A 26899-nucleotide genomic window follows, 5' to 3' on the forward strand; every position below is an offset into this window, starting at 1 on the left:
AAAATTGCTAATTCACCAAGGAAATCTGAGTACGGCCCGGGTGATCTATATATTGTAGCAAGGGCGAAAGACGACAAGAGATTTTTTATTTATATCTGACGGTGTCACATTAAGCATTATTAGTTCAAAAGACTTAAACTTATATCCTGTCCTTTGAGTAACAACAAAAACTTCACTGTAAATTGTAGCAACACCTCCTCCTCGCTCATATTTATAACAATAACCTGGGGGAGTAGATTCATTTAAACTAAGATATTAATCCAGTTTAAGCCAGGTTTCAGTCAAACAGAGTGCATCCAAACTGTGATCTGTTATAATTTAATTTACAATTAGTGCTTTAGCTGAAAGAGGTCTAATGTTTAGTAGCGCTACCTTTATATGATGTTTATCTTCAGTTTTTATTTTTATTTTTTCAAGTTTGACCTAAATAAAAAAAATTCTAAATGATTCAGTGAGGAGTTTGTGTTTTGTAGTTCATGAAACAGACACAGTCTCTATATGATATCTAGGGGATACAGTCTCTATGTGTTATGGTTTATGTGACCTGTGTGATGTCTCAAGGCAGCTATCAGACGTTTGGATTAACCAGTTTGTCTGCTTCCTGACCTGGGCCCCAGTTAGTCACTAATTACTAGAGATAAGAACGGCACCTTCCCTGGAGGGATGGAGTCTGTCTCTATTTAGCAGGTCAGGTCTACCCCAAGAACTCTTCCAGTTGTCTATAAATCCTATGCTATTCTCTGGACATCACTCAGACATCCAGCCGTTCAGTAACATTAATCTACTATAAACCTCATCACCATGACGAGCAGGGAGGGGGCCAGAGCATATTACAGTGTCTGACATAATTTTTGCAAGTTCACACACCTCTTTAACCTTATCTTTAGTGATCTCTGACTGGCGAAGCCGGACATCGTTAGTGCCAACATGAATAACAGTTTTAGAAAATCTACGTTTAGCATTAGTCAGCACTTGTAAATTTGGTCTGATGTCAGATGCTCGAGCCCCGGAAATGCATTTAACAATGGTGGCTGGAGTCTCTATTTCCACGTTCCTTACAATAGAATCACCTATGACCAAGGCTCTTTCAAAATGATTCTCAGTGGGTGCATCATTGAGTGGGGAGAATCGATTTGAAACCCTAACAGGAACGGGAGAGTGGTCTCGCTTCGCTGAGCGAGTATGCCGCCAAGACGTCACCCAAATGCCCTGCTGCAGGGGCTCTACAGCCAGAACCAAAGTGTGTGTGTTGCTCGCTGTACTACCCACATCCGAGACAGTATCTACTGGCTTCTCTTTCTCACTGACCTCCACTAGCGTTCGGATGCGTGCCTCTAACTCATTAACCTTCTCCGTCAGCCTGACTAATTCTTTACATTTATCACATGTAAATCCCTCACTGCTGACGAAAAAAGCTATAGTAAACATGTGTTATGCAGTGCAGGAAGAAATAGCATGAGTGGATGCCATGAATTATTGCAATTGTTTGTTGTTATGGTTGTTCTTGAGCGGCAAGGGTTTGAGATCGTTGTGGTTCAATGGGGTTCCTGATCAGCAGAGGTTTGAGATTGATGCAGTAATCCGTGTAAAACACAGTGGAGAAAACGTACGCACGCACTCGAGATGCAAAATGTAGACAAGCGGAGAAAAAAAAGAGAGATAACAGGTGCGCGTGGTAAAATACACTCAGTTGAAACAGTAGAAAAGCGGAAAAGCCCAAAGCACGTGGTAAAATGGCAAAGGATAAAACGATGAACATATAAGAATGAGCAATGCTAAACAGGCTAGCAAGCTATGAGGCTTCAGAATTCAGCAGTGCACTTTCACCTAGGCATAAGGCCATCTATTAGAAATGCTAGCGTTAGTCGAACGTATTGAGTTTTGAACCAGAACAACTCGCATAGATCTATTTTCTGAATATATTTTATTCTGGATCAGCACCTCTTTTAATAGTCTTAGCAGTGATTGAAAAGACTAAGGGAGTTAAAGGGATAGGTAGCTCTATGATAGGACGCAAGTAAATTAAAGTTTTTATTCAGTGATAACCTTCGCCTCTAACAAAGCTCTGAAATCTCATTTGTGTTCACATTCAGATTAAGAAAATTGTGCATTATGCCAGGTTTGCCATTTGTCCTAAAAAATAATTTGATAGTTCAAAATTAATTTCTTTGTATGTTTTTTTTTTTTTTATGGTGTATCAAAAGACAAACTAGGTATTGTATGAAAGCTTAGAACCTCTACAATGCATGTAGGCATTATGACCAAAACTGAACAAGTGTTTTGAAATGTACAGACAAATCAGAAGTTTTCCATTCTGATCATTTATAAAAAAAAATTGCACTGAACATATTTTTGCAATCAGTAAAAAAATCAGCCTCATCAAATAGCCAAGTTTCATATGTTGTTGGAAAGATCTCAAAGAGTAGAATACATCAAGCCTATTTGTTTTACTCACAGATAAAAATATAGCAAGTAATAGCTAAGTTTATGTCTTTGACATTTATGTTTCAGGTGAACAGGTGTCACTTATGCTGTGTTTTCACTTATTACTTCACGACAAATAAATAAACATTTTTAGAGGAAGTGATTATCTTTCAAACGAGTCACACATGTAATCGGATGCATAGATCATTAGATAATCCACACAAAGCACAATGTTACATTTGGCCACCAGGAGATGGTGCCAAGTACATGACACAGACTTGATGCAGACTCATTGAGTCAACTGGCACTCTTTCTTGTAAATCTCATTACTAAAATCATGTCAGTATGATATGCTAACCTGTAGTCAGTGTTATGTTTGCATGTGTAATTAGTTCTTATGCACAATTATTATGTTTTTATTTGTTTGGAGAGACTTTTGGACACTTAGAGACGTTTTTGTACAGTAGGATACATTATTTTTGTAATGCTACAACTTCTGATTACTTTGTCGTATCAACACTACATTTTTTTCAGTTACAGTGGATATGAATGGGAACAAACAAAAGCAGTTTTTCAGTGCCACCTTATTTACACCCAGAGATATATAATGTCAAATCAGAAAAATAAGAAAAAAAGTACATTTGTTGTTATTTTTCAGCAGTTTCTTAGGCTGAGAGTCTCAGAATGTATCATAGTCTATATCATTCAAATGTTTATAATTTGTCTTTAAAGTGATACCAAACACTCGACCCTCCTTTTTATTTTTTTTCTCGAGTTATAAGCCTTTAATTTTGGGCATGCCACTTAAACAGGAAATCTTTAAAAACACCTTCAGATCTTAAAGGGTTGAAGCCTGACAACTGTTGTCACTATGAGCTTCAAAAATTCTGCTGTTGGGGGCCTGGGTAGCTCAACAAGCAAAGACGCTGACTGCCACCCCTGGAGTCGTGAGTTTGAATCCACGGCATGCTGAGTGACTTCAGCCAGGTCTCCTAAGCAACCAAATTGGCCCGGTTGCTAGGGAGGGTAGATTCACATTGGGTAACCTCTTCGTGGTCCCTATAATGTGGTTCTCGCTCCCGGTGGGGCGCGTGGCGAGTTGTGCGTGGATGCCACAGAGAATGGCGTGGGCCTCCACACGCGCTTCGTCACCGCGGTAACACGATCAACAAGCCACGTGATAAGATGCGCGGATTGACGGTCTCTGGTGCAGAGGCAACTGAGGTTCGTCCTCCGCCACCCGGATTGAGGCGAGTCACTACGCCACTATGAGGACTTAGGGCACATGGGGAATTGGGCATTCCAAATTGGGGAGAAAAAGAGGATAAAAATTAAAAATGTTCTGTTGTTGTGGAAAAAATAGTAGAATACGGGTTTGCTATGACATGTGTGTTGGGTGAGTAAAAAATCTACAACCTACCTGGCAGTCTGTTACAAGGTCCCAGCATTCACAAGGGCTCCGTGAGCAGGAAATCATGCCCTCAACTTAGGAAACATGACAGTGCAGTTATAGCAGGGCCAGGGCCCTGTCGTAAACAAAAAATAACAAAGTGCACTGGGAGGCATTGATTTTGTGTAGGATGAGCAGGCTTCTGATTTCAGGCTTTTAATGGAGGGAATTCAAGCAAAAAGTGTAGAAAAGCGCCTGGGGTTACGAGTATGGTACAGTATCAGTGCTGCTTCTGCTTTGCTGCTGCAGTTTTTTCCCTGCATTATCGTGGGCGTTTTCTCTTTTCAGACTCAAAGTAGCGCTCCTGTCATCACCGATGCCTTTCTTACTGGTGACTCAGTAAGCCACTTGAGAACAGCTGTAGTGCAATATTAGTCTTATATTACAGCTGGCCTTGAAATTCTCTTCCCCCTCAAGCACTTACCTGAGACCAGCTTATTTAATAAAATGCCTTTGAACTCACAATCCTGCCAAAATTCAAGGCTGTTCCAGGGTAGGTAGCCTTTACATTATCTTAGTGATGGCGTGGCATTGCAGGTATGATGAGAATAATAATGGCCTAGCATTTGGGAAGCATGATTTCTTGTGTCCATGCCTGGGCCTGTTCACTTCACCACACATATACTCATCTCCACTGTTCCCCTGACTCATGGAAAATCACAGGGAATGCTCACAAAGCTGGCACCAACAGAGCAAAGCACGGAAGTACAAACCAGATACAGGAGCTCTTAGTTCACAATGGGCAGGGTATGTAGAGGTAAAGTTAAGCACCATAGTGCCAAATCAGGCCACTTGAAATAAGCATGCATTTGAACTGAGGACCTATGAGCTTAGATGAGATCATGCAGGCTGCATACTTTCAGGAGTCATATGCCAGTTGAGTAACTACCATTGAGATGAAGTGGAACTCTAATGGATAGCCATCTTCAGATATTATAGATGGGAGTGTATAATTTGATTTGAAATCATTAATTTATTCAATTCTGTTTGGTGCTTCAACCTTAAGACTTGAACTTTTGACTTATTAGAGGGTTTCCAAAAACTGCACCACTGTCTGACTTCAAGAACCAGGTGTTGATATGGTGTTAGCAGGCCTGCTTTCACTATGAGTTCATTGAGCCAGTCTTAACCCCATGACAAGGAAAGATAAGTGATGGGTGGAGCAGTGGCAGTCCCTTTGTTTTGATACACTCTTCTCTGTGATGGTTGGATTTAAAAATGTGTGGTTTGACCATTACAGGGAAGTATGTTTGGTAGGACTTGTGATTTTATTTGAATTTGTGGCTGCAATGTTATACAATGTTGAGAAATAAGAAAATAAATTAGAAGTTTTGGATTTACCCATAATCCTTTGCATTGATCATTTATTGTTTCCAAATAGGTTTCCATAACACTCCTCCTACCATACTTTCTCTCTTCCCATATATTCCTTTGTTCAGAACATAGGTAGTCCCGCCTTAAACTCACAGCTGTGGTTGAGCCAGACGCAGACCGTTCAAAAAAACAGCAATGTATTGAAAGCACTACAGAACCACAGAATATTAAACTAGGATAGAAAAAGTATCTTAACAGTAAAAAATTACACACTTCACCATTAAGTTCCCAACAAAGGAATGGTGCTGAAGTTAAAACTGAAGCTAAATACGAGATACATTTTGAAAAGTTCTCAGACAAAGGTCTCATAAGCAGACCTGATGGAATCTACTGACTTTTTTCAAAGTTCCTTTCAGCTAGCAATGTCCTGTTTACATCTGGTATTAAGATGCATTTCGGGTGATCCGATCACTAGTGGTCAGTGCTAAATACAGGTGTAAACGGGTCTAAAATATTTTGTGATGGGATCACAGAAATTACATAAGAAGTAGTCAAAAACGCATGTGACCTGAATGCATCCTGGACCGCAGCGAAGCGCCACGCCTCACCTGTCAAATAACCGCTGTGCTAAAACAAATTAATGTTAGAAAATGAATTGTTATTTAATAATTGTAACATAAAAATACTTACTCGTGCTGGAGGCGATGTCCCTACAGTGTAAAGGGTAGGAACGGCCATCTCTGCCAATTGAAGGTAGCTCGCAAACCCCCCTGCGAACATCCCAAAATTGGTGTAGGTATCATCGGACTGTCATGCCTGTCACAAAGCAGCGAGCTGGCACAAATAACTCTTTCTTCAAAATGCATGAATTCAAGCCTTTTCCTTCTCAACTAAATTACGGTTGGAAAACGGAAAAAAATGCGCATGTTCAAACAGCCAAATACGCACCTATGACCCATGCTTGCTGATTTCTCTCACTCAAAAACGGCGACTTTGGCAAGGTTATTTTTATAATGTAGGGGCGTTTCAGATTCTAGAGAGCATTTGATTAGACAGAAAATCTGATGAAAATCAATCATAAAAAAATTTTATGTTTGATATTGGTAGAAGAGAGAGACTGCAGATTTAAAATGCTTAGATCTTCTGAAAACAAATTTTGTCAATGTTTAGAAGTACACTAGTATATAGATGACCTTAAAGCAAATAGATATAGACGAAAAGCAGCAAAACTTTAATTTTGATTTCACAGGGTCTTTAAATGTTGTCGATTATGTGTGGCTTTAAAAGGAAATAACCATCCAATCTGACATTTTGAAAAAGCAAAAACATACACAAGCACGAGATCTTCACTTATCTTCTTCAGTGTGTCTGATATCAACATGCAAAGACACAGATGATAAGTACACACATCTGATGCTCAGGTTAATGCGGCACTCGAAATGTTGCGTTTGTGCTTAGGTTGAATTTAAACTCCATCTGAGATAAACGGCACGCTAGTTTTATCTGCACGTTCTATGTCTTTTATGACTTTTTTGCGGTTTATATTCATGCAGTAAAACTATGGAATAGTGACTGATGTGTGTCGTCATGAAATCAGAGACCCTCCCCTCGAAATCCAAACACAAGCGGTCAAAGGAGACTCATTTAAGCGACCAGGTAAAAACAGCATTGTGTCTCGCCTGACCACATGTGATTGAATCAGCCGAGGCGCATTTTAATACTAGGTGTAAACGGGGTCAAGAGTGTAGTACTCTCAGATCAGTTTAACATATTTTACCATGTTTAAATAAATTTGACACAATTCCACAGATTTTTTTTTCCTCCCCAGATCAGCAAAGCAAATGTAAAGATAGTCAACAGATTATGTGTAGGCCTCCTCGTAAGATCCAAAATCAATGTGTTTTGGATTCTAAATAAAAAAAAAAAGACTGATCATCAGAAGAGAATCAAGAAAGTCTTGAATCTCACTGTTCTGGAATACGTTCTTGGGTTTGGAAACACCTATTTGGAATGCTGTTCATGTGGGTATCAGGGATGAGCTTATTTGACCAACTTCATCAATCTGGATGTGAGCTTTACAAACAAGCACCACCCTGGTTATCGTAGTGAGACTTGTATGGACAGTGTCGAATATTAAGCAAATCAATACAAATTGTTTAAGAGATGAAAGTCTTGCTAGTGTATTCTGACAAATGCATGCCTTCTTACTCCTGGTATCCAGCATTTGTCTGGCCAGGTGTGACGGAACCTGCGGAGACTTATGTAATAAAGTTTTAATTTGGTATTGATTTGTGCCTGTAGAAGAAACACTAACAATCAATCTCTATCCTGTGTATTTTCTTATCATCCCTGCTTATGTTTCGTTAAGAAAGAAACCAAGGAAAGAATGACGTGAAAGAAAAAACCGAGAGATTAAACAAAAGATCAGCAAGGAGAACAATAGTCCTTGGCTTTTTTCTTTACTCTGGTGGAGAATAGAGATATAAATAGCTGGAAAGGGTATGTTTAAATTCTGCAGCCTAAGAGAAGTTGCTGGTGAGAGGGTTGTTTGGACTGCACATCGGTTGGAAACGGGCTTGCCATCTGTCTATATGTCTGTGGGAAGTGGGAAGTCTTTTGGTAAATAGTGGGCGTGTTCTGGTCTTTTTTAACTGGTGGATGGATCAGACAGCAGTCGTTTGCTCTAAACCTTATCATCAGGCAGAAAGACATGCAACCTCATCACTACACCACACAAACTCCCCACCACATCACCATACTTCCCCTCGAACCTTTGGTTTTTGGCATGGAAGTCTGGTGATATCTTTGATCACTGGCATGTGAGTAAAACAATGTTTTGCGAGTATATAAAACGTACTTGCCATGTTTAGGAAAACATGGTAAAATCGAATTCTTATTAATACTCTCCTCAGCTCAGATGTGGTTTATCCTATGTGTGTCCTAGTATTTTACTTCATTAGAGTGTCACCAGCTTAATTACAGTAATTTTCTGTATGGGTGAAAACAAAGGATTGTGATTTATTCAGTTAAGCCTAACTGTTAAAATGCATTTTGGAAATAAATTGTATTTAAGCCTTGCTATGCAGGAGGGGAGGACTAAGCAAATGTAAGAAGATAAACATGACATTCACTGATGTTGATCTACTCTCACTGAGCACTTTATTAGGAACAACTGTACACCTACATATTCATGTGATTATCTAATCAGCCAATCATGTGGCAGCAGTGCAATGCATAAGATCATGCAAATACGGGTCAGGAGCTTCAGTTAATGTTCACATCAACCATCAGAGTGGGAAATTTTGATTTCAGTGATTTGGACCGTGGCATGATTGTTGGTGCCAGACGGGCTGGTTTGAGTATTTCTGTAACTGCCAATTTCCTGGGATTTTCACACACAACAGTCTCTGGAGTTTACTCAGAATGGTGCCAAAAACAAAAACCATCCAGTGTGCAGCAGTTCTGTGGATGGAAACACCTTGTTTTCAATCCGTGCATCTTATCACGTTGCTTGTTGAGCGCGTTTCTATGGAGACATAGCGTGTGTGGAGGCTTCACGCTATTCTCCATGGCATCCACACATAACTAACCACACGCCCCACTGAGAGCAAGATCCACACATTATAGTGACCACAAGGAGGTTACCCCATGTGACTCTACCCTCCCTAGCAACCGGGCCAATTTAGTTGCTTAGGAGACCTGGCTGGAGTCACTCAGCACGCCCTGGATTCGAACTCGCTACTCCAGGGGTGGTAGTCAGCATCTTTACTCGCTGAGCTACCCAGGTCCCCGGAAACACCTTGTTGATGAAAGAGGTCAACAGAGAATGGCCAGACTGGTTCTAGTGGACAGAAAGGCTACGGTAACTCAGATAATCACTCTGTACAATTGTTATGTGCAGAATAGCATCTTAGAATGTACAACACGTCGAACCTTGAGGCGGATGGGCTACAACAGCAGAAGACCACATCGGGCACTTTTTTAGGACCTAGGGCTGGGTATTGATGCAGATTTCCCAATTCGATTCTGATTCACAAGCCTTCGATTCCGATTTCGATTCAATACGATATCGATTCATATGGGTATATTTTAGTTACAATGTCCATTTTGCTGACATATTAAAGAAATTCTCTCTCAGCTAATGCTGTAAATTTATACAGTGGACCTTCTAACTTGGTACATTATGAAATTATTAATTTTACCAATTTGTTTTTATTTTATTATTAGTTTTTCATCATTTTGGTCACATTTTAGCTTTATAAAATGCACAAATTCCATGTATTCCATCAAAAAAATGATGTCTTAATATATGATAAATTGCAGATATTATATTGCATATATGTATAATGTGTATGTGTGTATATATATATATATATATATATATATATATATATATATATATATATGTATTGTTACATATTTATTGTTCACATGCATAATTTGTACTATTTGCATAATCTAAACATCTGGAACCTTTTGAATTCGACACTGAATGTGTGAATTCAGACTAATTTAATTAACACCTTATTTCTATAGGACTAGTATTAAATTCTGTCTGTACAGTAGAGCACTTTACTGAGTTGGGACATAGCTAGTAAAAAATTTTGTTTCCCTCTTCATAACATATCACTTTTCTTTCATCAGGCTCCTAATGACTTAGTTAAGTAATCATTACTGTGGTTAGGCCAGTGTAAATAGTCTCAGTTGTAGTAAAAATGTATAATAAATTATTTAAAACTATAACATTTCTGTCAAAATACCGTAGTTACTGTCACTACTGTAAAATCGTGATAAACGTAAGCAAGGGTTATGTGTAATAAAGAAGAAAAACACTATTTTGGCGCATGCAGAGTATTGTTGTTTTTCCTCGTCAGTGCTGAATAGAATGTCGGGGCTGTCCAGCTGTTTGAGAGGTTTGACTTCCTCGATAGCACTTTAAACTAAACATTTTCAGAATTCAAATGGGTCTTTAGTTTAGAAGTCTGAGCCACGATATCAAGGTAAGCCTTGTGATCATCAAGGGAAGCCGCCACTATATCAAGTGATCAGCTCTGCACTATCCCATCTCTGGAATGCAAATAGCGAGGGAAGCCTGGTTGAAGCGCCCGCTCCAGAATTACACTAGAATAGAGCAGAGCGCATCACTTGTACAAGCTTCTGTGATATCTCTCGCCACACTTACGTGAAAACCAGGTTTTAGCTGCACCTCACAAATGCATTTAAAGCATATCAAAGGCCGGACGCCAACTTCGGCAGCCCGATAGCATAAAATATAGGTGCATGTGCTTTACTTGAATCGATCTTAGTATTTAAGAATCTATATCAAGATCGTTCACAGGAAGATTGCGATGCATCGAAAAATAAATATTTTTACCCACTCCTATTAGTACCATATTGTTATATAGTAATAAATATAGTGCTCAGTGAATGTGTGTTCAGAATAGGCAGTATCAAGCTGAAACAGTGATGTAGTTATGTATTGATGATGTATTGTGTCATTTTTGCATCACCAAACACGATGTTTGGTGCCATTGTAATTGCTCATATTTACAACTTTACTTTTGAGTTAATTTATGGTTCCCATAATTGCACCATTTGTTGATGTCATTGTGTCAATATGGTGTTATCAGACTTCCTCTCACGAAATGTTCATTGAGCAGGACTCAATCATATAACAAGGATAGATAACCGGGTGGGTTGGAGCTGGTGCAGTACTGTTGTTTTGTGGCCATCTTCTCAGTGATGGTTAGAATTAAAAATGAGAAATTTCTAAGTGATTTTTTGACCACTGCAAGGGAATATAAGAACTTGTTCTGATTAAATCTGAGAGGCAAAATGTGGCTGCAATGTCATTAAATGCTGGGAAATTAGAAAATAAATGAGGTTTTGGATTTACCCATAATCCTTTGCACAGCTCATACAGACTAAGTTTGAAATAGCATACTACCATACTACACTTACTATTTCTGCAGTATACATACAGCACACTACTCTTACTATTTTTGTAGAATACTGTGCACTATTGATAGGGCAGAAATGGTAGGAGTTGTATGGTAGTATGCTATTCTGAACATAGTATATTTATACCTGTAACTAAGTTTGGAATAGGAAACTATCACACTACTCATACTATTTCTGCCGTATCTATATAGCATACTACTCTTACTATTTTTGCAATATATTATACTGTATGTATATTGTGCACTGTGTGCAAAGTTACATAATGTGAAACATACTGTGCATGCTAAATACTTGGATTTTTTATTTCAAATTGGGACTATAAATTGACAATGACATTGTGAAGTTAATCTTTGATTAAACATTTTGGTGTATTGCAGTATATAATGGGTTTTCTTTCTCATTTTCAGTTGGCTTTGTTGGGAATTGACATTCTATCTGCCTTAGTAACAAGATTACAGGACCGATTTCGGCCCCAAGTTGGTACAGGTAGGATTACTTTTGCTAAAATGTAATGTTAATTATTTTCCGTCAGATGTTGTTTCCTAAACGGTGTTCTCATTCACAGAATGTCCATTATACTCTGATGATTATCTGCTCATTGATTTCTATGTCTTCAGTTTTGCCCAGCTTGATAGATCGGTTAGGTGATGCCAAAGATCAAGTCAGAGACCAAGATCAAACCCTGCTGCTGAAGATCATGGAGCAGGCAGCTTCGCCTCAGGTATCTTTGTTGTGCTATTTGTCTTTATTTGTTCTATAGATCAATGACAGGATGTTCCTTGGTAACTTTAGCTAAATTTAGCGTATTATAGTTGCAAATTCTTATTTGTGTGTCGTGCATAGAGAAGCCAGTGTTAATGGTTTTTATTAACATTATCATTTTGTCCTTTACAAACAATTCACAGTACAGGATCTTGGTAGCCTGAAAAATATTTATAATGTGAGGTTTTAACAACATCCTTTGCTTAGAACAGAACTTGCCTTACGAGAGGCCTTTGGAGTGTTTTAAACAGGGATTTCATTTAGTTAATGAACAAAGCCTTTTGTTCCATGAAAAGACTGGTGTGGGATCTCTTAATAAGATTAGATGTGATTTAATTGTACTGATAAAAGTATTACATTTGGATTGTCATTGCAGTACATATGGGACAGAATGCTGGGGGGTTTCAAACACAAAAACAACAGGACCAGAGAGGGAGTCTGTCTCTGTCTCATCGCAACTCTAAACACGTAAGTCCCTTTGACTTCTCAATTTAGATATTGTCATTTTCATACAATAAAACCACAATTTACATGTAACTAAGAAACTTATGTTCAAAATTTCCACCTGTAATTGCATTTTTCTGCAGACATTAAAATGGAGGAACACATATTTTTAGGATAAGCCAGTAAAGCTAGACTTGGCAAAGATACTGCAACCCCCTATGGTGCACTAATGCTGCCCCTCTCCCCATGTTGGATCTGTTCTGTTTTTCAGATATGGTGCCCAAGGCTTAACCCTGAGCAAAATTGTACCACATATATGTAATCTACTCGGAGACCCCACGAGTCAGGTACTCACAAACATTTGTTGTAATCTTAGATCATTTAAAATCCTGCTCTGGATGACATGGCTTTTTTACAGTACAATAGCCAAGATAAATGTAGTAAAAACTATAGTGACCTCTGCTGGTGGTTTCTCATGTGGAGTCACCAGAACTAAAAAATAATGTGCTTTTCTGTTTATTAAATAAATATAGATGAATATTGTTAAGAGATTGCACTCCATTTAAGAAAGTTTAATCAAAGGAAGGTCACAAGAGTTCCAACTGAACAACACTTTCTTGCATTTCTTGCCTTTTATAGGGTTTACAAATTTTGGCTCATAAAAACCCTCATTAAGGGGACTTACCAGCAAACTCTTGCTTTTAATAGTGTTTCAAAATAGTTTAATTACAGTTGTTGAGTTAAAAAGTACAGTGCTCAACGAGACCCACTTTGAAATGAGTGGAATTCTGAAATTGTTGTGTGATCGTCTGCTCAGGTTCGGGATGCGGCCATGAACTGCCTTGTGGAAATATACAGGCATGTTGGTGAGAAGGTTAGGGTTGACCTTAGCAAAAAAGGACTGCCGCAATCAAGGTAAGATCTCCCTTTGTCTGTTCTACTGTCTCTCTCATTTTTGTTCCCACACAATATAGATCAGGTTTACATTTACACTGAGCATTCAAGACACTTTCAGGGTGTTTTCAAATTCTGATTGACATATCTGTCCAATTCTGGACTTTGGTTTTGTTCTGAATAGAGGCACATGTTCATTATTGAGCATGACATCTATCTAAAGCAGTGATTATTGACTGCTTTTGCTTCAGGTTCCAGATTTTACATTGAACTTCAATTGGTGACCCAACATAACACCAAATTGTTAATCGTACAAAGGTAAACGAAAATGTCCTTGAAATCATGAGCCATTAACTGAATAGGCTCAACAATATGCAAAATGATTAACCTTATAAAGGCTGAATTAGAAGATTGATCATTTTGTAAATGCATATACAACTGGCCCAGATGTTGTATAAATATTAACCATATTACCAAGGGACATATTTTGCATATATATTTTGCTATTCTAATAATGCACGATTATATGTATGGTTGCATTTATTATATGAATTTTACATTATTTTATATTTTTGCAACCCTATCAGAACTGTGACCCTCCAGTTGAAAACCACTGATCTGCATTTACTTCAGGCATTTGATGAATCTGTACTAACCTTTTTTTGCCCCTTTAGAAAGTGTTTCTAAACGGACTGAGTGGAAAGGTGTATGAAGCAGCCTCTATTAGTACTGTAATTATTCTTATTCACTTAAGAGATTAAACTAGCTCTTCGTATAGGTCATTAGGTCTTAATTTCCCTCCAGACCCAAGGCTCTGCCCTCTAACTTGAGACCAATTTGCTCTTATCATCTAAAATTATATGCTCATATCACATTGAATGTGTAATTCAGCAAAAACCTCCTTACAGCCTGCCTTTACAACACTGTGGCTTTCATAGTGGCCGTTTCAGACATTTTGCTTCTGTCATACTACCCCACAGCAACCTTAGTATGCCCTTGGTGTTGTGGCTGTAATGTCGCAATGCTCAGAATAATTGACTAAGTTGGAACATGCAGAAAAGGGAGCAAAACCTTCCAGCATTTACATGTGGTCTGAAGTTGGTTGTAACATCTGTTAGGTGTCCCTCCCCTTTAATGGAATATTGGAATGTCTCCAGGGACCCTATGATTATCTGTTTCTCTGATCCTCTCAGTGCTTATAGTTTCAAGACTTCAAGAGTAAGCTCAATTGGAGCATGCCTGGCACAAAAAAAAAAAACTGTGTGGAATGACATTGGTTTCACTCTGCGCTTCACTCACTTTAGAGTTTGGTCTTACAGGATCAGTGTTAGGTGTAATTCAGTTACAAAGTACTTAATTATTGTTATCAAATTACTTTTAGTCAAAAAAAGTAGTGTAATGCATTACATTTTAAATTCTTGTTATCAGATCACAGTTACTGACTTTCAATTAATTTAATTACTTTTAATAATAATAATTTATAATTCCTTACATTTATTTAGCGCTTTTCTAGGCACTCAAAATGCTTTACATAGTATAGGGGGAATCTCCTCACCCACCACCAGTGTGTAGCATCTACCTGGATGATGCAACGGCAGACATAGTGCGCCAGTACGCTCACCACACACCGGCTATTGGTGGAGAGGAGAGGAGAGTGATGCAGCCAATTCAGGGATGGGGATTATTAGGAGGCCATGATAGATAAGGGCCAATGGGGGGAATTTGGCCAGGACGGGTTACACCCCTACTCTTGACGAGAAGTGCCCTGGGATTTTTAATGACTACAGAGAGTCAGGACCGTGGTTTAACGTCTCATCCACAGGACGGTGCCTTTTTACACTATAGTGTCCCCATTACTATACTGGGGCATTAGGACCCACACAGACCGCAGGGTGAGCACCCCCTGCTGGCCTCCCTAACACCTTTTAAACTTTTAAGTACATTATTGGGTTATGCTTATTTCTAATAAATTATTTATGTAGAATACATGAATTATGGCCACGTAACGATTCATTGTGAAGGATTAATGTGAGGTGCTGAGTGTACGACTTTTGTACTATTTTGAATTTGTTGAGCGAAAAGTGTTTTAGAAAGTAACTTTAAAGTAAACTAATTAGTAATGTGATTGCTTTTTCAATTAAGTAATTAGTAAAATAATCTAATTACAATTGTAGATAAATAATTAGTCATTTGTAGTGGATTACTATTTTTAAGTAACTTACCCCAAACTGCTCAGGATTGGGTTAAATGGCACCCCATACGTTTGTGGTTTTACTTCACTTAGAAAAACTCATAGTTTTCCTCATTCATTCATTCATTCAAGGTGATGCAACGTAGCCCAAATTATTTGGGTCTGTACCAAATCCTGTTACTATTAAGGATTACCACACAATTAAAATGGCCCTTAGAGAGATCTATGAAAGAATTACACCATTATTGCATCCACTTGGGTCAGTCTTTTTCCTTCCTGAAGCCAACATTTAACATACTGTAAAAGTTTTCAATATCCGTTCTTGAGTCTAAAATGTATTCTACTGATAGCCTGACATTTTTCAGTGCTGTTTTCAGTGCTTTTTTCAGACACTTTCATTTTTCTGAAATCATGGATTTGGCATCCCATCTCATTTGCAATTCAAAATTATGTTGCGGGACATTTGTTAATGGAGAAGTGATGGGGTTGTAGGATTAAATGTATGCATTTTCAGTCCTTGTCAACGGGAAATGGCCTTATTTAATATTGAATGCTTGTTTGGAGCCCTTTCCCCTTAAATATTAATATTACAAGGCTTAACTTGCTTGTCCTAATTGGAAACTGTATTGACTTTGCCATAATGTCAACAAAAGCAACGAGTTGCATCTGCAAGTGAGAGATGTGGCAGCCTGTCTATATTCAGCAGGGCAGAATCTCCTCGCATGGAGCTCAGAACATGCAGCGAAATCGGCTTTGATGTTCAGAGCTCTGGGTGTAAAAGATGATGGAATCTCAGGGGGTTTTGCAGGAAGAAAGCATCAGCTCTGTGAATATGCAGTGGGAGGACTTTCGGGGAGCTGAGCTGTATGGGACTTTTTCACATACAGTGCTGTGAAAAAGTATTCTGATTTCTTCTATTTTTGTGTATTTTTCATACTAAATTGTTTTAGATCTTCAAACGAGATATAACATAAAACAGAGGCAACCTGAGTAAACACAAAATACAGTTTTCAAATATATATATTTTTTATTGAAGCAAAAAAAAAAATCATATCACCCATGTGAAAAATGAACTTCCCCCTTAAAATTTATATCTGATTGTGCCACCTTTAGCAGCATCAACTACAACCAAACGCTTCCGATAACTGGTGATCAGTCTTCACAAAGCTGTGGTGGAATTTTGGCCCACTCTTCTTTGCAGAACTGCTTTTTTTCAGCCACATTGGAGGGTTTTCAAGCATGAGCTGCCCATTTAAAGTCCTGCCACAGCATCTCAACAGGGTTCAAGTCAGGACTTTTGACTAGGCCACTCCAAAACTTTAATTTTGTGTAACGATTGGCTGCTGGCAATGACGAAGACGTGAAGAACCCAAGTGCAATTTTATTGACAAACGTGATATCCAAAAAAAAAAAAAAAAAAAAAAAAAATATAATTACAAATGTGAAACATAAACATGAACTTGACTTGAAACTTGACATAAACATGGCTAGACATAAACTGACAACGTTACATTCACAATACCTGACAAAGCACAATGGGAAAACTTGAGGGCTTAAATACATGGACATGGGAGAACACATGACAAAGATAACCAATGAACAAACAGAACTGATAACAAGACAATAAACCAATGAAAACAAGACACATGAACGTGGAGGGAAAACAGGACATCACCTGACTAGGGACACATGACATGAAACAGGAAATAAACTTTTCAAAATAAAAGACATGAAAAACGTGAATCAACAAAATACACATGACATTTTGCTTCTTTTTAGCCATTTGGAGGTGGACTTACTCCTTTGCTTTGGTTCATTTTCTTGCTGCATAATGCAGTTGCACTTGAGCTTCAACTCACGGACTGATGACCAGAATTTCTCCTTTAGGGTTTTCTGGTAGAGAGCAGGATTCATGTTTCCCTCAATTATTGCAAGTCACCCTGGCCCTGAAGCAGCAAAGCATCCCCACACCATCACACTACCACCACCGTGCTTGACCGTAGGTCATTTTTGTGGAATTCTGTGTTTCATTTATGCCAGATGTAATGGGAACCCTGTCTTCCAAACAGTTCCACTTTCGACTAATCAGTCCACAGAACATTCTCCCAAAAGGTTTGAGGATCATCAAGGTGTGTTTTGGCAAAATTCAGGCAAGCCTTAATGTTCTTCTGGGTTAGCAGTGGTTTTCGCCACACCACTCTTCCATGGATGGCATTTTTGGCCAGTGTCATGAACAGTGACCTTTATTGATGTGAGAGAGGCCTGCAGTTCCTTGGATGTTGCCCTTGACGTTTTTGGCTTCCCGGATGAGTCGTTGCTGTGCTCTTGTAGGAATTTTGGAAGGTCGGCCACTTCTGGGAAGGTTCACTACTGTGCCAAGTTTTCTCCATTTGGAGATAATGGCTCTCACTGTGGTTATTTGGTGTCCCAGATCCTTTGAAATAGCTTTGTAAACCTTCCCAGACTGATGTATTTCAATCACCTTTTTCCTTATCATTTCTGGAATTTCTTTCGACCTTGGCATAGTGTGCTACTGGGAGACCTTTTAGCCAACTTCAAGCTGCTGAAAAAGTTCTATTTAGGTGTTAATTTGATTGAACAAGTCTGGCAGTAATCAGGCCTGGGTGTGTCTAGTCCTGCTGAACCCCATTATGAATGCAGTTTCATAGATTTGGGGATTTAGCAGTTGGGCAAATACTTTTTCACACAGGTCTAGTTGGTATTGGATAACTTTTTTGCTTCAATAAATACAATTATCATTTAAAAACTGTATTTTGTGTTTACTCAGATTGCCTTTGTTTTATGTTAGATTTTGTTTGTATTTTTGAAACAATTTAGTATGCGATATACACAAAAAGAGAAGAAATCAGGGAATACTTTTTCACAGCACTGCATGCTCCAAATGGGTTACTGAAATTTGAGGATGCTGGTCTTGAATCAGTTTAGGTATAATTTTTGGTAATTATTTTTCCCTGAGGTCCAATTCTAATGTTAGTTAAGGTTTCTTGTACCAAAAAAAAAAAAAAAAGAAAAAAAAAGAATCATGACCATTTTCCACCTTCTCCCTATCATTTAGAATTAAACAGGACAGTTTTTTGCCAGTGTATTTGCAAGACTTTGAAAACACTCTCTTTGACCTAACCTCTTTGCATTTAAAATAAGTAGCAAAACTTACTTATGGGCTGTGGGTTTGCTGTCCAGTATAGTTGGTGCTGCCCCATCCCTGAATAACAACCTGCATTAAATTGTGACAGGTTCACAAAACAATCCTTGTTAAAATGTGCTGCATAAACTGTTACATCCCAACCCTAGAATTTCTAAACTGTTTTTTGCAACTTTCAACAAATCTAAAGTCTTGGTGTTGGGATGGAAGGAGTTTGGGGTTCTGAAAATTACTGTATGTTTGCATAGTAAATCAAACATTCGAAAAACAAACACCAAAAAAGTTCAACTTAAATCAAGTGTAGCGTCAGTTCAGGTAGGTCATGTTAGTCAAGCTGATGCTCAGCTGATCATGACATCTATCAATACAATTCAGACACTTATCAGAGCGTTTCTGTTTAAGTCCTCCATTAATTCATTGCCTTAGCTGCCTTTCCATTGCATGGATGCAAGCTGCACTTAACACCCTCCTCCATCCCCAGCCCCACCTCATGTACAGTGCACCTGGAAAGTATTCACAGCACTTCACTTTTTCCACATTTTGTTATGTTACAGCCTTATTCCAAAATGGATTAAATTCATTATTTTCCTCAAAATTCTACAAACAATACCCCATAATGACAACGTGAAAGAAGTTTTTTGAAATCTTTGCAAATTTATTAAAAATAAATAACGAAAAAAATCACATGTACATAAGTATTCACAGCCTTTACCATGACACTCAAAATTGAGCTCAGGTGCATCCTGTTTCCACTGATCATCCTTGAGATGTTTCTACAACTTGATTGGAGTCCACCTGTGGTAAATTCAGTTGATTGGACATGATTTGGAAAGGCACACACCTGTCTATATAAGGTCCCACAGTTAACAGTGCATGTCAGAGCACAAACCAAGCCATGAAGTCCAAGGAATTGTTTGTAGACCTCTGAGACAGGATTGTATCGAGGCACAGATCTGGGGAGGGTACAGAAAAATGTCTGCAGCATTGAAGGTCCCAATGAGCACAGTGGCCTCCATCATCTGTAAATGGAAGAAGTTTGGAACCACCAGGACTCTTCCTAGAGCTGGCCGCCTGGCCAAACTGAACGATTGGGGGAGAAGGGCCTTAGTCAAGAACCAAGAACCTGATGTTCACTCTGACAGAGCTCTAGCATTTCTCTGTGGAGAGAGGAGAACCTTCCAGAAGAACAACCATCTCTGCAGCACTCCACCAATCAGGCTTGTATGGTAGAGTGGCCAGACGGAAGCCACTCCTCAGTAAAAGGCACATGACCGCCCGCCTGGAGTTTGCCAAAAGGCACCTGAAGGACTCTCAGACCATGAGAAACAAAATTCTCTGGTCTGATGAAACAAAGATTGAACTCTTTGGCCTGAATGGCTGGAGGAAACCAAGCACCGCTCATCACCTGGCCAATGCCATCCCTACAGTGAAGCATGGTGGTTGCAGCATCATGCTGTGGGGATGTTTTTCAGCGGCAGGAACTGGGAGACTAGTCAGGATTGAGGGAAAGATGAATGCAGCAATGTACAGAGACACCCTTGATGAAAACCTGCTCCAGAGCGCTCTGGACCTCAGACTGGGGCGACGGTTCATCATCCAACAGGACAACGACCCTAAGCACACAGCCAAGATAACAAAGGAGTGGCTATGGGACAACTCTGTGAATGTCCTTGAGTGGCCCAGCCAGAGCCCAGACTTGAACCCGATTGAACATCTCTAGAGAGCTCTGAAAATGGCTGTGCACCGACGCTGCCCATCCAACCTGATGGAGCTTGAGAGGTCCTGCAAAGAAGAATGGGAGAAACTGCCCAAAAATAGGTGTGCCAAGCTTGTAGCATCATACTCAAAAAGACTTGAGGCTGTAATTGGTGCCAAAGGTGCTTCAACAAAGTATTGAGCAAAGGCTGTGAATACTTATGTACATGTGTGGTGTGTTTTTTTTTTTTTATTTTTTTTTTATAAATTTGCAAAGATTTCAAACAAACTTCTTTCACGTTGTCATAATGGGGTATTGTTTGTAGAATTGAGGAAAATAATGAATTTAATCCATTTTGGAATAAGGCTGTAACATAATAAAATGTGGAAAAAGTGAAGCGCTGTGAATACTTTCCGGATGCACTGTATGGCAGCTTTTCTTAGTTTTCTCTACATCTGTCTTGTTCTGTGCTCTAAGACTACATTTGATTGCCAGCTTGGTATCCCTATCTTCAATGTGTTATTGCCCCTTGTTCTTGATTTACCAACTTGAGATTCAGTATTTGAAGTTCTATTAAGTGTCCATTTAATCTATTATGCAATGAAGGATTGTACTATGTTGCACTGTCAGAATGTTTAAATTCGCTGGACTCCCTGCTCTGTCTATGCGTGGCTGCATGGATGAGTGGAGAGTTTGCCCAGAATAGAACCATACCGCCAACACCAACAGATTGCTTCAATGTTCTACAAGTGAATAAAGTATTCATTCCAGTATTTAAGTCAAGTATTCATTTGACGGAAGTGGTCATGACTGAACTGTCTTTTGTGTTTACATTTACATGACTTACCTGCCAATAACCCTCAATCATATAGACATGCAGTTTTTTTAGTTTAGTCATGATGTCATTATGTCCATATCTCTGACAGGTACCTAAAATTCCAAGGAAATAGTAGTGTAGTCAGAAGGGTAGTTCAGTAAAATATGAGTACCGGTAATCAGGTGAAAGTTATTTCCATTTCGTAGACATTTGCCCTGTTCACTGAAAGCTTCCTGTTATTTTTACAACACCTGTTTCTGAGGATTGTGTTGTATGCAACAAGGGTCATGGTGGAAACATGGTACGCTAGAAAGCATTTCCAAGAGTTACTGTTCTGAAGATCTGATTACTTTTCATCTGTATCTGAGCAATGTTTAACTTTAGCAAAGCGAGGTTTATCTAATATTATAAAAGATGTAATTCATTCTGCTCTTTGAGGTTTGACATGCTTTTTTTTCTGTTCTCTCATCTCAATATAGATTGAACGTAATTTTCAGCAGATTTGATGAAGTCCAAAGATCCGGGAACATGATCCCCTCCTCTGGTTCAGGTAGGAGCTATATGTTCAATTCAAATGTCCAAACAAAGATTCTATGAAATTGTCTATGATGTCAATGTCTGTTATGGTTACAGCATTGAAATGTTGTTTAATTTTGAGTGTATTGATCTGATCAGCTACAATAGGAAAGCCTGAAAGACATTTTTAATAACACTGCCAAAATGTTTTGTCTTGTTTTCCAGTAAAAATATCTAAATATTCTTAAAACAAGAAATATTTACATGACAAGCAAAATGGCATAGGATATTGTGTCTTGTTTTCAGAGAAACCTGACACAATTTAGTCAACATTATGCTTAAAACAAGCAAAAAATAAATCAATAAATTGCCTGTGGGGTAAGAAAAATAAACTTGTTTTCCATTTAATTATGTTTATTTTTCTTACCCCACTGGCAAATAGTTGTTTCTTGTTTTAAGAAAAAAAATATTAATTTAGAAAATTATATTTTGAACTGCAGGCTTTACAAATCATTACCCCTCTTTGGGGGTAGGATTTGGCACAACAGTTGCAGTCAGCATCAGACACTGCTATAAAGCATATTTGTTTTGAAAGACAGAAGGAGGGAAGTCTGAATACCCCTTTCTCTCCTCCACCTCCTCCTCCTGCTCTCCCTTGCGGCCCAGTGCACATTTTGGGCACATTTTGCATTTCAGTGGGTGGTTTAAATCCAGCATCTGTGGCTTTTTTTAGGTCTTTCACTATATTTGAAATGTCTGTTTTTTGGGGATCGTCTCTTTTTGGTCATCTCTTAAACTCTTCCATCATTTTCTTTGTAAATCCGTTTGAACTATCAATGGGATTAGTGTCAGCTTTCGAATTACATCTGAGAGAAAGAGTCTCTTGTTGTGTGCTGGAATGCTTCATCAATATAGCAACTAGTATCTCGAAAAAGACAGTTACAGAAAAATGTAACACATGTTTGTGTGAAAATTTGGTTCATGGCTGTACAGTATCAATCTGTTCCAAAACCTGGTGTGCCGCCTACATTGTCTGCATTTTAAGTCATCAAAGGCACACAGCCTATATGGTTAAATGCCCCATGCTGTCACATTCTACAATATTTCTTTTCACATTCTACTATGTTTAGCAGGAGGGATGTGCAAAGCTACCAATTTTCATAAATTACCTTTAAAATGGTAACAAATGGATATTCAACAAATAAATAGGCTAAATAATTATAACATCATATTGTACAAAACTATCTAATTAAGAAAAGTAAGAAATAATAAAAGCTTAAATACAGACTGACACAAAACTGCTTTTGCGCATCCTGAACGCAGAATGACACGCTTCAGCGTAATCAGAGTGATTCAAGACGATCCTCACTGCGCATTCAAAAGCGCAGAACTGCAAGGTAATTTTGCGGATACGCATCTAGTTTAGGACACCAAGGAGTTTAAACCTTTTTTACTGCAGCTATTTATTTAATCAGTGTCAGACAGAATCAGCTAAAGACTTTTCTGACAAATACGATAACATTACTCATAGCAGAGGATTTCATGTCCGACAGTGATTGTAATGAAATGTATTGTTGATTCGGCGCTTTAACTGCTGTAACAGCAGCACATAAAGGGATTAACCCTAATGCATTAAAGAGACGAAACTTCTTGCACAGGGTTTTACTGTGCTGACTGTTATTCATTGTTAACCACAGCTAGTTATCATCACGCAAAAGCAATCTCCAAGAAGTTGCGTCTCTTAATTATTGTGAGAATTGCATCTCCTGTTAAAACCACCACCACTAAAAGTAGTAATGTTAGTAGTTAAAGGAGCACTCAGTAATTTTATTTGCATGTCGTCTTGGACATACACTGACACCTAGTGGCATGGATGCAGCATCATTCAAATGCATAAGTTACAGATGCCATTGTATAAATTCACTATTAACAGTCAGCCATGAAAAATTTTATCCACGAGTGAAAGCATCCAGAAACAGAGCGGTTACTGAGATTTAAGCTAGCAGTATTCAGCTGGTCATGTGATCCTAAAATGGCGGCCCCCATGAGGTGACCCTCTCCATGTGGAATGAAACAGGTTTTTTATGGTTACTGATATGACTTTTCAAAGGGACTCACTTTGTCATCTCTTCATGAATTCTGATTTATTTTATAGCATTATGTCATGCTGCATTTGAAATTGAAATGCTTGGAGGCAATCCTTGGTTCACATCATTGTAAATAAAGTCATTTGTTATGAACCTTGTTGGCATTGTATTGGAGCTGTAGGAGCTTTACAGATGATGCAGCTTTTTGCAGACATATAACACTTCCTCTAGACGAACTGAACTTGCTACACTACATGCCACTGTGATGAGAAACCTTCATCAGACCTGTGTAAGTTGTCTTGGTTCCTGTCTGGTTACCAGGAGACTAGTTTTGTTGTTGGTATTTTGGTGGATCTTTCTCCTTTGACTACCTTGTACAACTTTGACTGTGGTGCAATAACAAAGAGGCCATAAAGGCTGAAATAAATGATAATAAATATAAATAAATGTTTTATATATATATATATATTTATTATTGGGTTATAATGTATTTAATTTTGAATTTAATAAATGTCTAAAATTAATAAATTAATTAAAATGACAAATTATAAATAGGATAGATATAACTTCACTGACATGTAGTTCTAGCTTGATTCACCGTCTTTCCTTTTAAACATTTTCTTCTTAAGTGCTGTCGCTACAGAAATATAAATAGCATTATATAACAGGATATTTCTGTCATTTGCACTGCTAATATTTTGTGTAAATCTGTTGTGTGAAGGCCAGGTAGTCCAGAATGTGCTGAGATTTCTGTTGATGTAGGGAAGATGTTTCAAAAGTAAATTAAGAATTAGTAAAAATGTAAAGATTTTTGATAAGGTGACAAATGATTGACAAACAAGCAGTCACAGATCCAGTCTATGTACAGATTGTGTCTGTATGGGGGATATGCCTTCTAAATCCTTTATTTGAAAGAGTTGGGTGGCTTTTTCTTGGTTCCAGTCACAAGACCGAAGCAGCAGGAAGGGAACGAGGAGGGAGGGAGGGAGGGAGGGGCGGAGACCAGAGAGAGCGAGAGACACTGTAAAAAAAGCCAGAGCTTTGTTGTGTTTGCAGTCTTTCCATGTGAATTGAAGAGACGCTTGCTGTATGACAACCGGAGAAGGTAAGGAAAGGAATGCAATGGCAGCTTTAATGTCAGAGACAAATGAAAGAAGTGCTGGGCTCTAGTGGCCTTAAACCTCCAGTTGCTGTTCTTCACTAGGGGATGGCATGTTTATCTGTGTATTTGTGTTTTGCTTTTTTTTGTTTTTTGATACCATATGAACTCATGACATTTTTATATCTTTTTTTTTTTCTTCTTCTTTTTCCTGTTCTCTTTGGCTAGATTTTAAAGCATGTTTGCCATATAAAGCCAGTGCATCCATGAAAGATGTTTAGCCATAACTTTTAAAGAATAAAGTTTGTCATCTTTCAAATTCTAATGGTTTAAATATGCATAAATTAGGCTTATGACAAGTAAGACAAACTATTTGTCTCTTGTTTGTTTTTGATTTGCATTGCATTCATAAATTGTAACTGTATTAGCAATTTGGATCACTTTGACTAATCGTGCACTTGACAAATAAATCAATCATTTCGAGACCTTTGGGTGGGGAATCATCTACGGCCATTCCCATTGTCTCTCGCCCTGAGCTATTACAGATATGGAGAGTGTTTGAAACTTGTTTAAAAATCTTTATTTTTTCCATTCTGTTTTGTGCTGCTAGATGCACGGAAATAACACCCTTCATCTTTAAAAACAGTGCTTGGCAATGGTCAGATTGTTTTGAAACAGAATGCCCAAATGGCACCCCCATTGCTTTCTTTAATAGCAACTGACAGCATGTTTTCTTCCCTCATCTCGGAATCCATAGTGATACAACGTGGACTCATTTTCCTAATCGAACAAAATCTTCAGTCGTTCTCCTTCAGAAAATGTCCTAGTGTGGTGCTTCACCTCCAGTATCACTTGTCAACATAGTGCTGCTGGTACCTGTGAGAACAGGTTATGAGCCTAGAGCACCATGTTTGTATTAGGACACTGCAGGAAGTGATCAGAGAGTTGGAGGAGAAATTAAACACAGGGATTGAGATCTTAATATGCAGGATATTTATTTAAATACTTCATTCACCCAAAGGACGTGCAAATCTAAATCATGTCTTTCACTTGATATTGGATTGAGTGTGAGATTAATAGATTAGGGCTGTGTGTGTGTGTGTGTGTGTGTGTGTGTGTGTACAAGTTAGAGTTCATGTCCTACAGCACTGTTATGTAAATATGTCGCTTGGATTCAGAGCTTTTTATACTGACACACTAGGACATGTTATGCTGTGTCTTCTTCTCTGTCCAATCAGCAGATTAAGGAAGTTGTCACTTGACACAGTGGCCGGTATTGTAGCAATGAATTTGGAGAGCGATTTTTGTCAGGTAAATCAAAAAAAAAAATAATAATATGTCAGGTCATATTGCACCCCAAAGTCAAAATAAAGAAATAAACAATTTCCATAAATAAAATTTTGCCTGTTTTAGGACCATTAAGATTTTATTTATTAAATTTTTTTTTGCTATGTGACAATATTTTCATGAAAATTAAGGACCACCCCCCATTCTTATTACCATAATGTAAAAAAAAAAGAAAAAAGAAATAATCAGCCTTTTTTTTTTTTTTATTTATTTTTTTTAATCATTGTTTTACAGGCATTTTTATTATAGTGCAGCAGAAATTTAGCAATGTGAATGTAATAAAAATGACCATCGTAATGAGTGACAAAAAAAAAAAAACATCCTGACTGAATGTTGGTGGGGTGGGGGGGGTTGCTTAATTATCAAGAAAATATTGTCAGTGCAAAAAGTCTTAATGGTCCTATCAGTAGGCTTCATTTTCTTTTATGCAAAATATGGTTATTTTTTGTTTGTTTTTTCTATTAAATGTTACCTACAGTAGACATGTAAGCCTGTTGCAATACATAATCGCCTGATGACGATTACTGTGCAATTCCAATTTCAATCACATTTTACTGTGCAAATGAGGGAATTGTAAGTGAATATTGGAAATAAATTACTATTGCATAATATAATATAATATTCAGGTTAGCTAGGTAGCAAAAATAAAAGTGTAAATGTAAAGTTGACTAAAAGCTAGACATATTTTAAATATATGGAAATATTTTAAATATTATTTTTCAAGTAATTCTACC

General features: G+C 38.1%; 1 protein-coding gene across 1 annotated transcript in view; it reads left to right on the plus strand.

Annotated features, from left to right (window-relative positions):
- LOC127446879 (CLIP-associating protein 1-like) overlaps positions 1–26899 on the plus strand; it is a 109824-nt gene that overhangs the window by 36576 nt on the left and 46349 nt on the right. Inside the window, exons 3-8 of the mRNA XM_051708183.1 lie at positions 11557–11635; positions 11767–11870; positions 12288–12379; positions 12627–12702; positions 13173–13270; positions 21596–21666. Of these exons, the coding sequence (XP_051564143.1) occupies positions 11557–11635; positions 11767–11870; positions 12288–12379; positions 12627–12702; positions 13173–13270; positions 21596–21666 (520 nt within the window). The remainder of the gene's footprint in view (positions 1–11556; positions 11636–11766; positions 11871–12287; positions 12380–12626; positions 12703–13172; positions 13271–21595; positions 21667–26899) is intronic.

This window comes from Myxocyprinus asiaticus, chromosome 10 (genome assembly GCF_019703515.2).
Source record: "Myxocyprinus asiaticus isolate MX2 ecotype Aquarium Trade chromosome 10, UBuf_Myxa_2, whole genome shotgun sequence".
NCBI lineage: Eukaryota > Metazoa > Chordata > Actinopteri > Cypriniformes > Catostomidae > Myxocyprinus > Myxocyprinus asiaticus.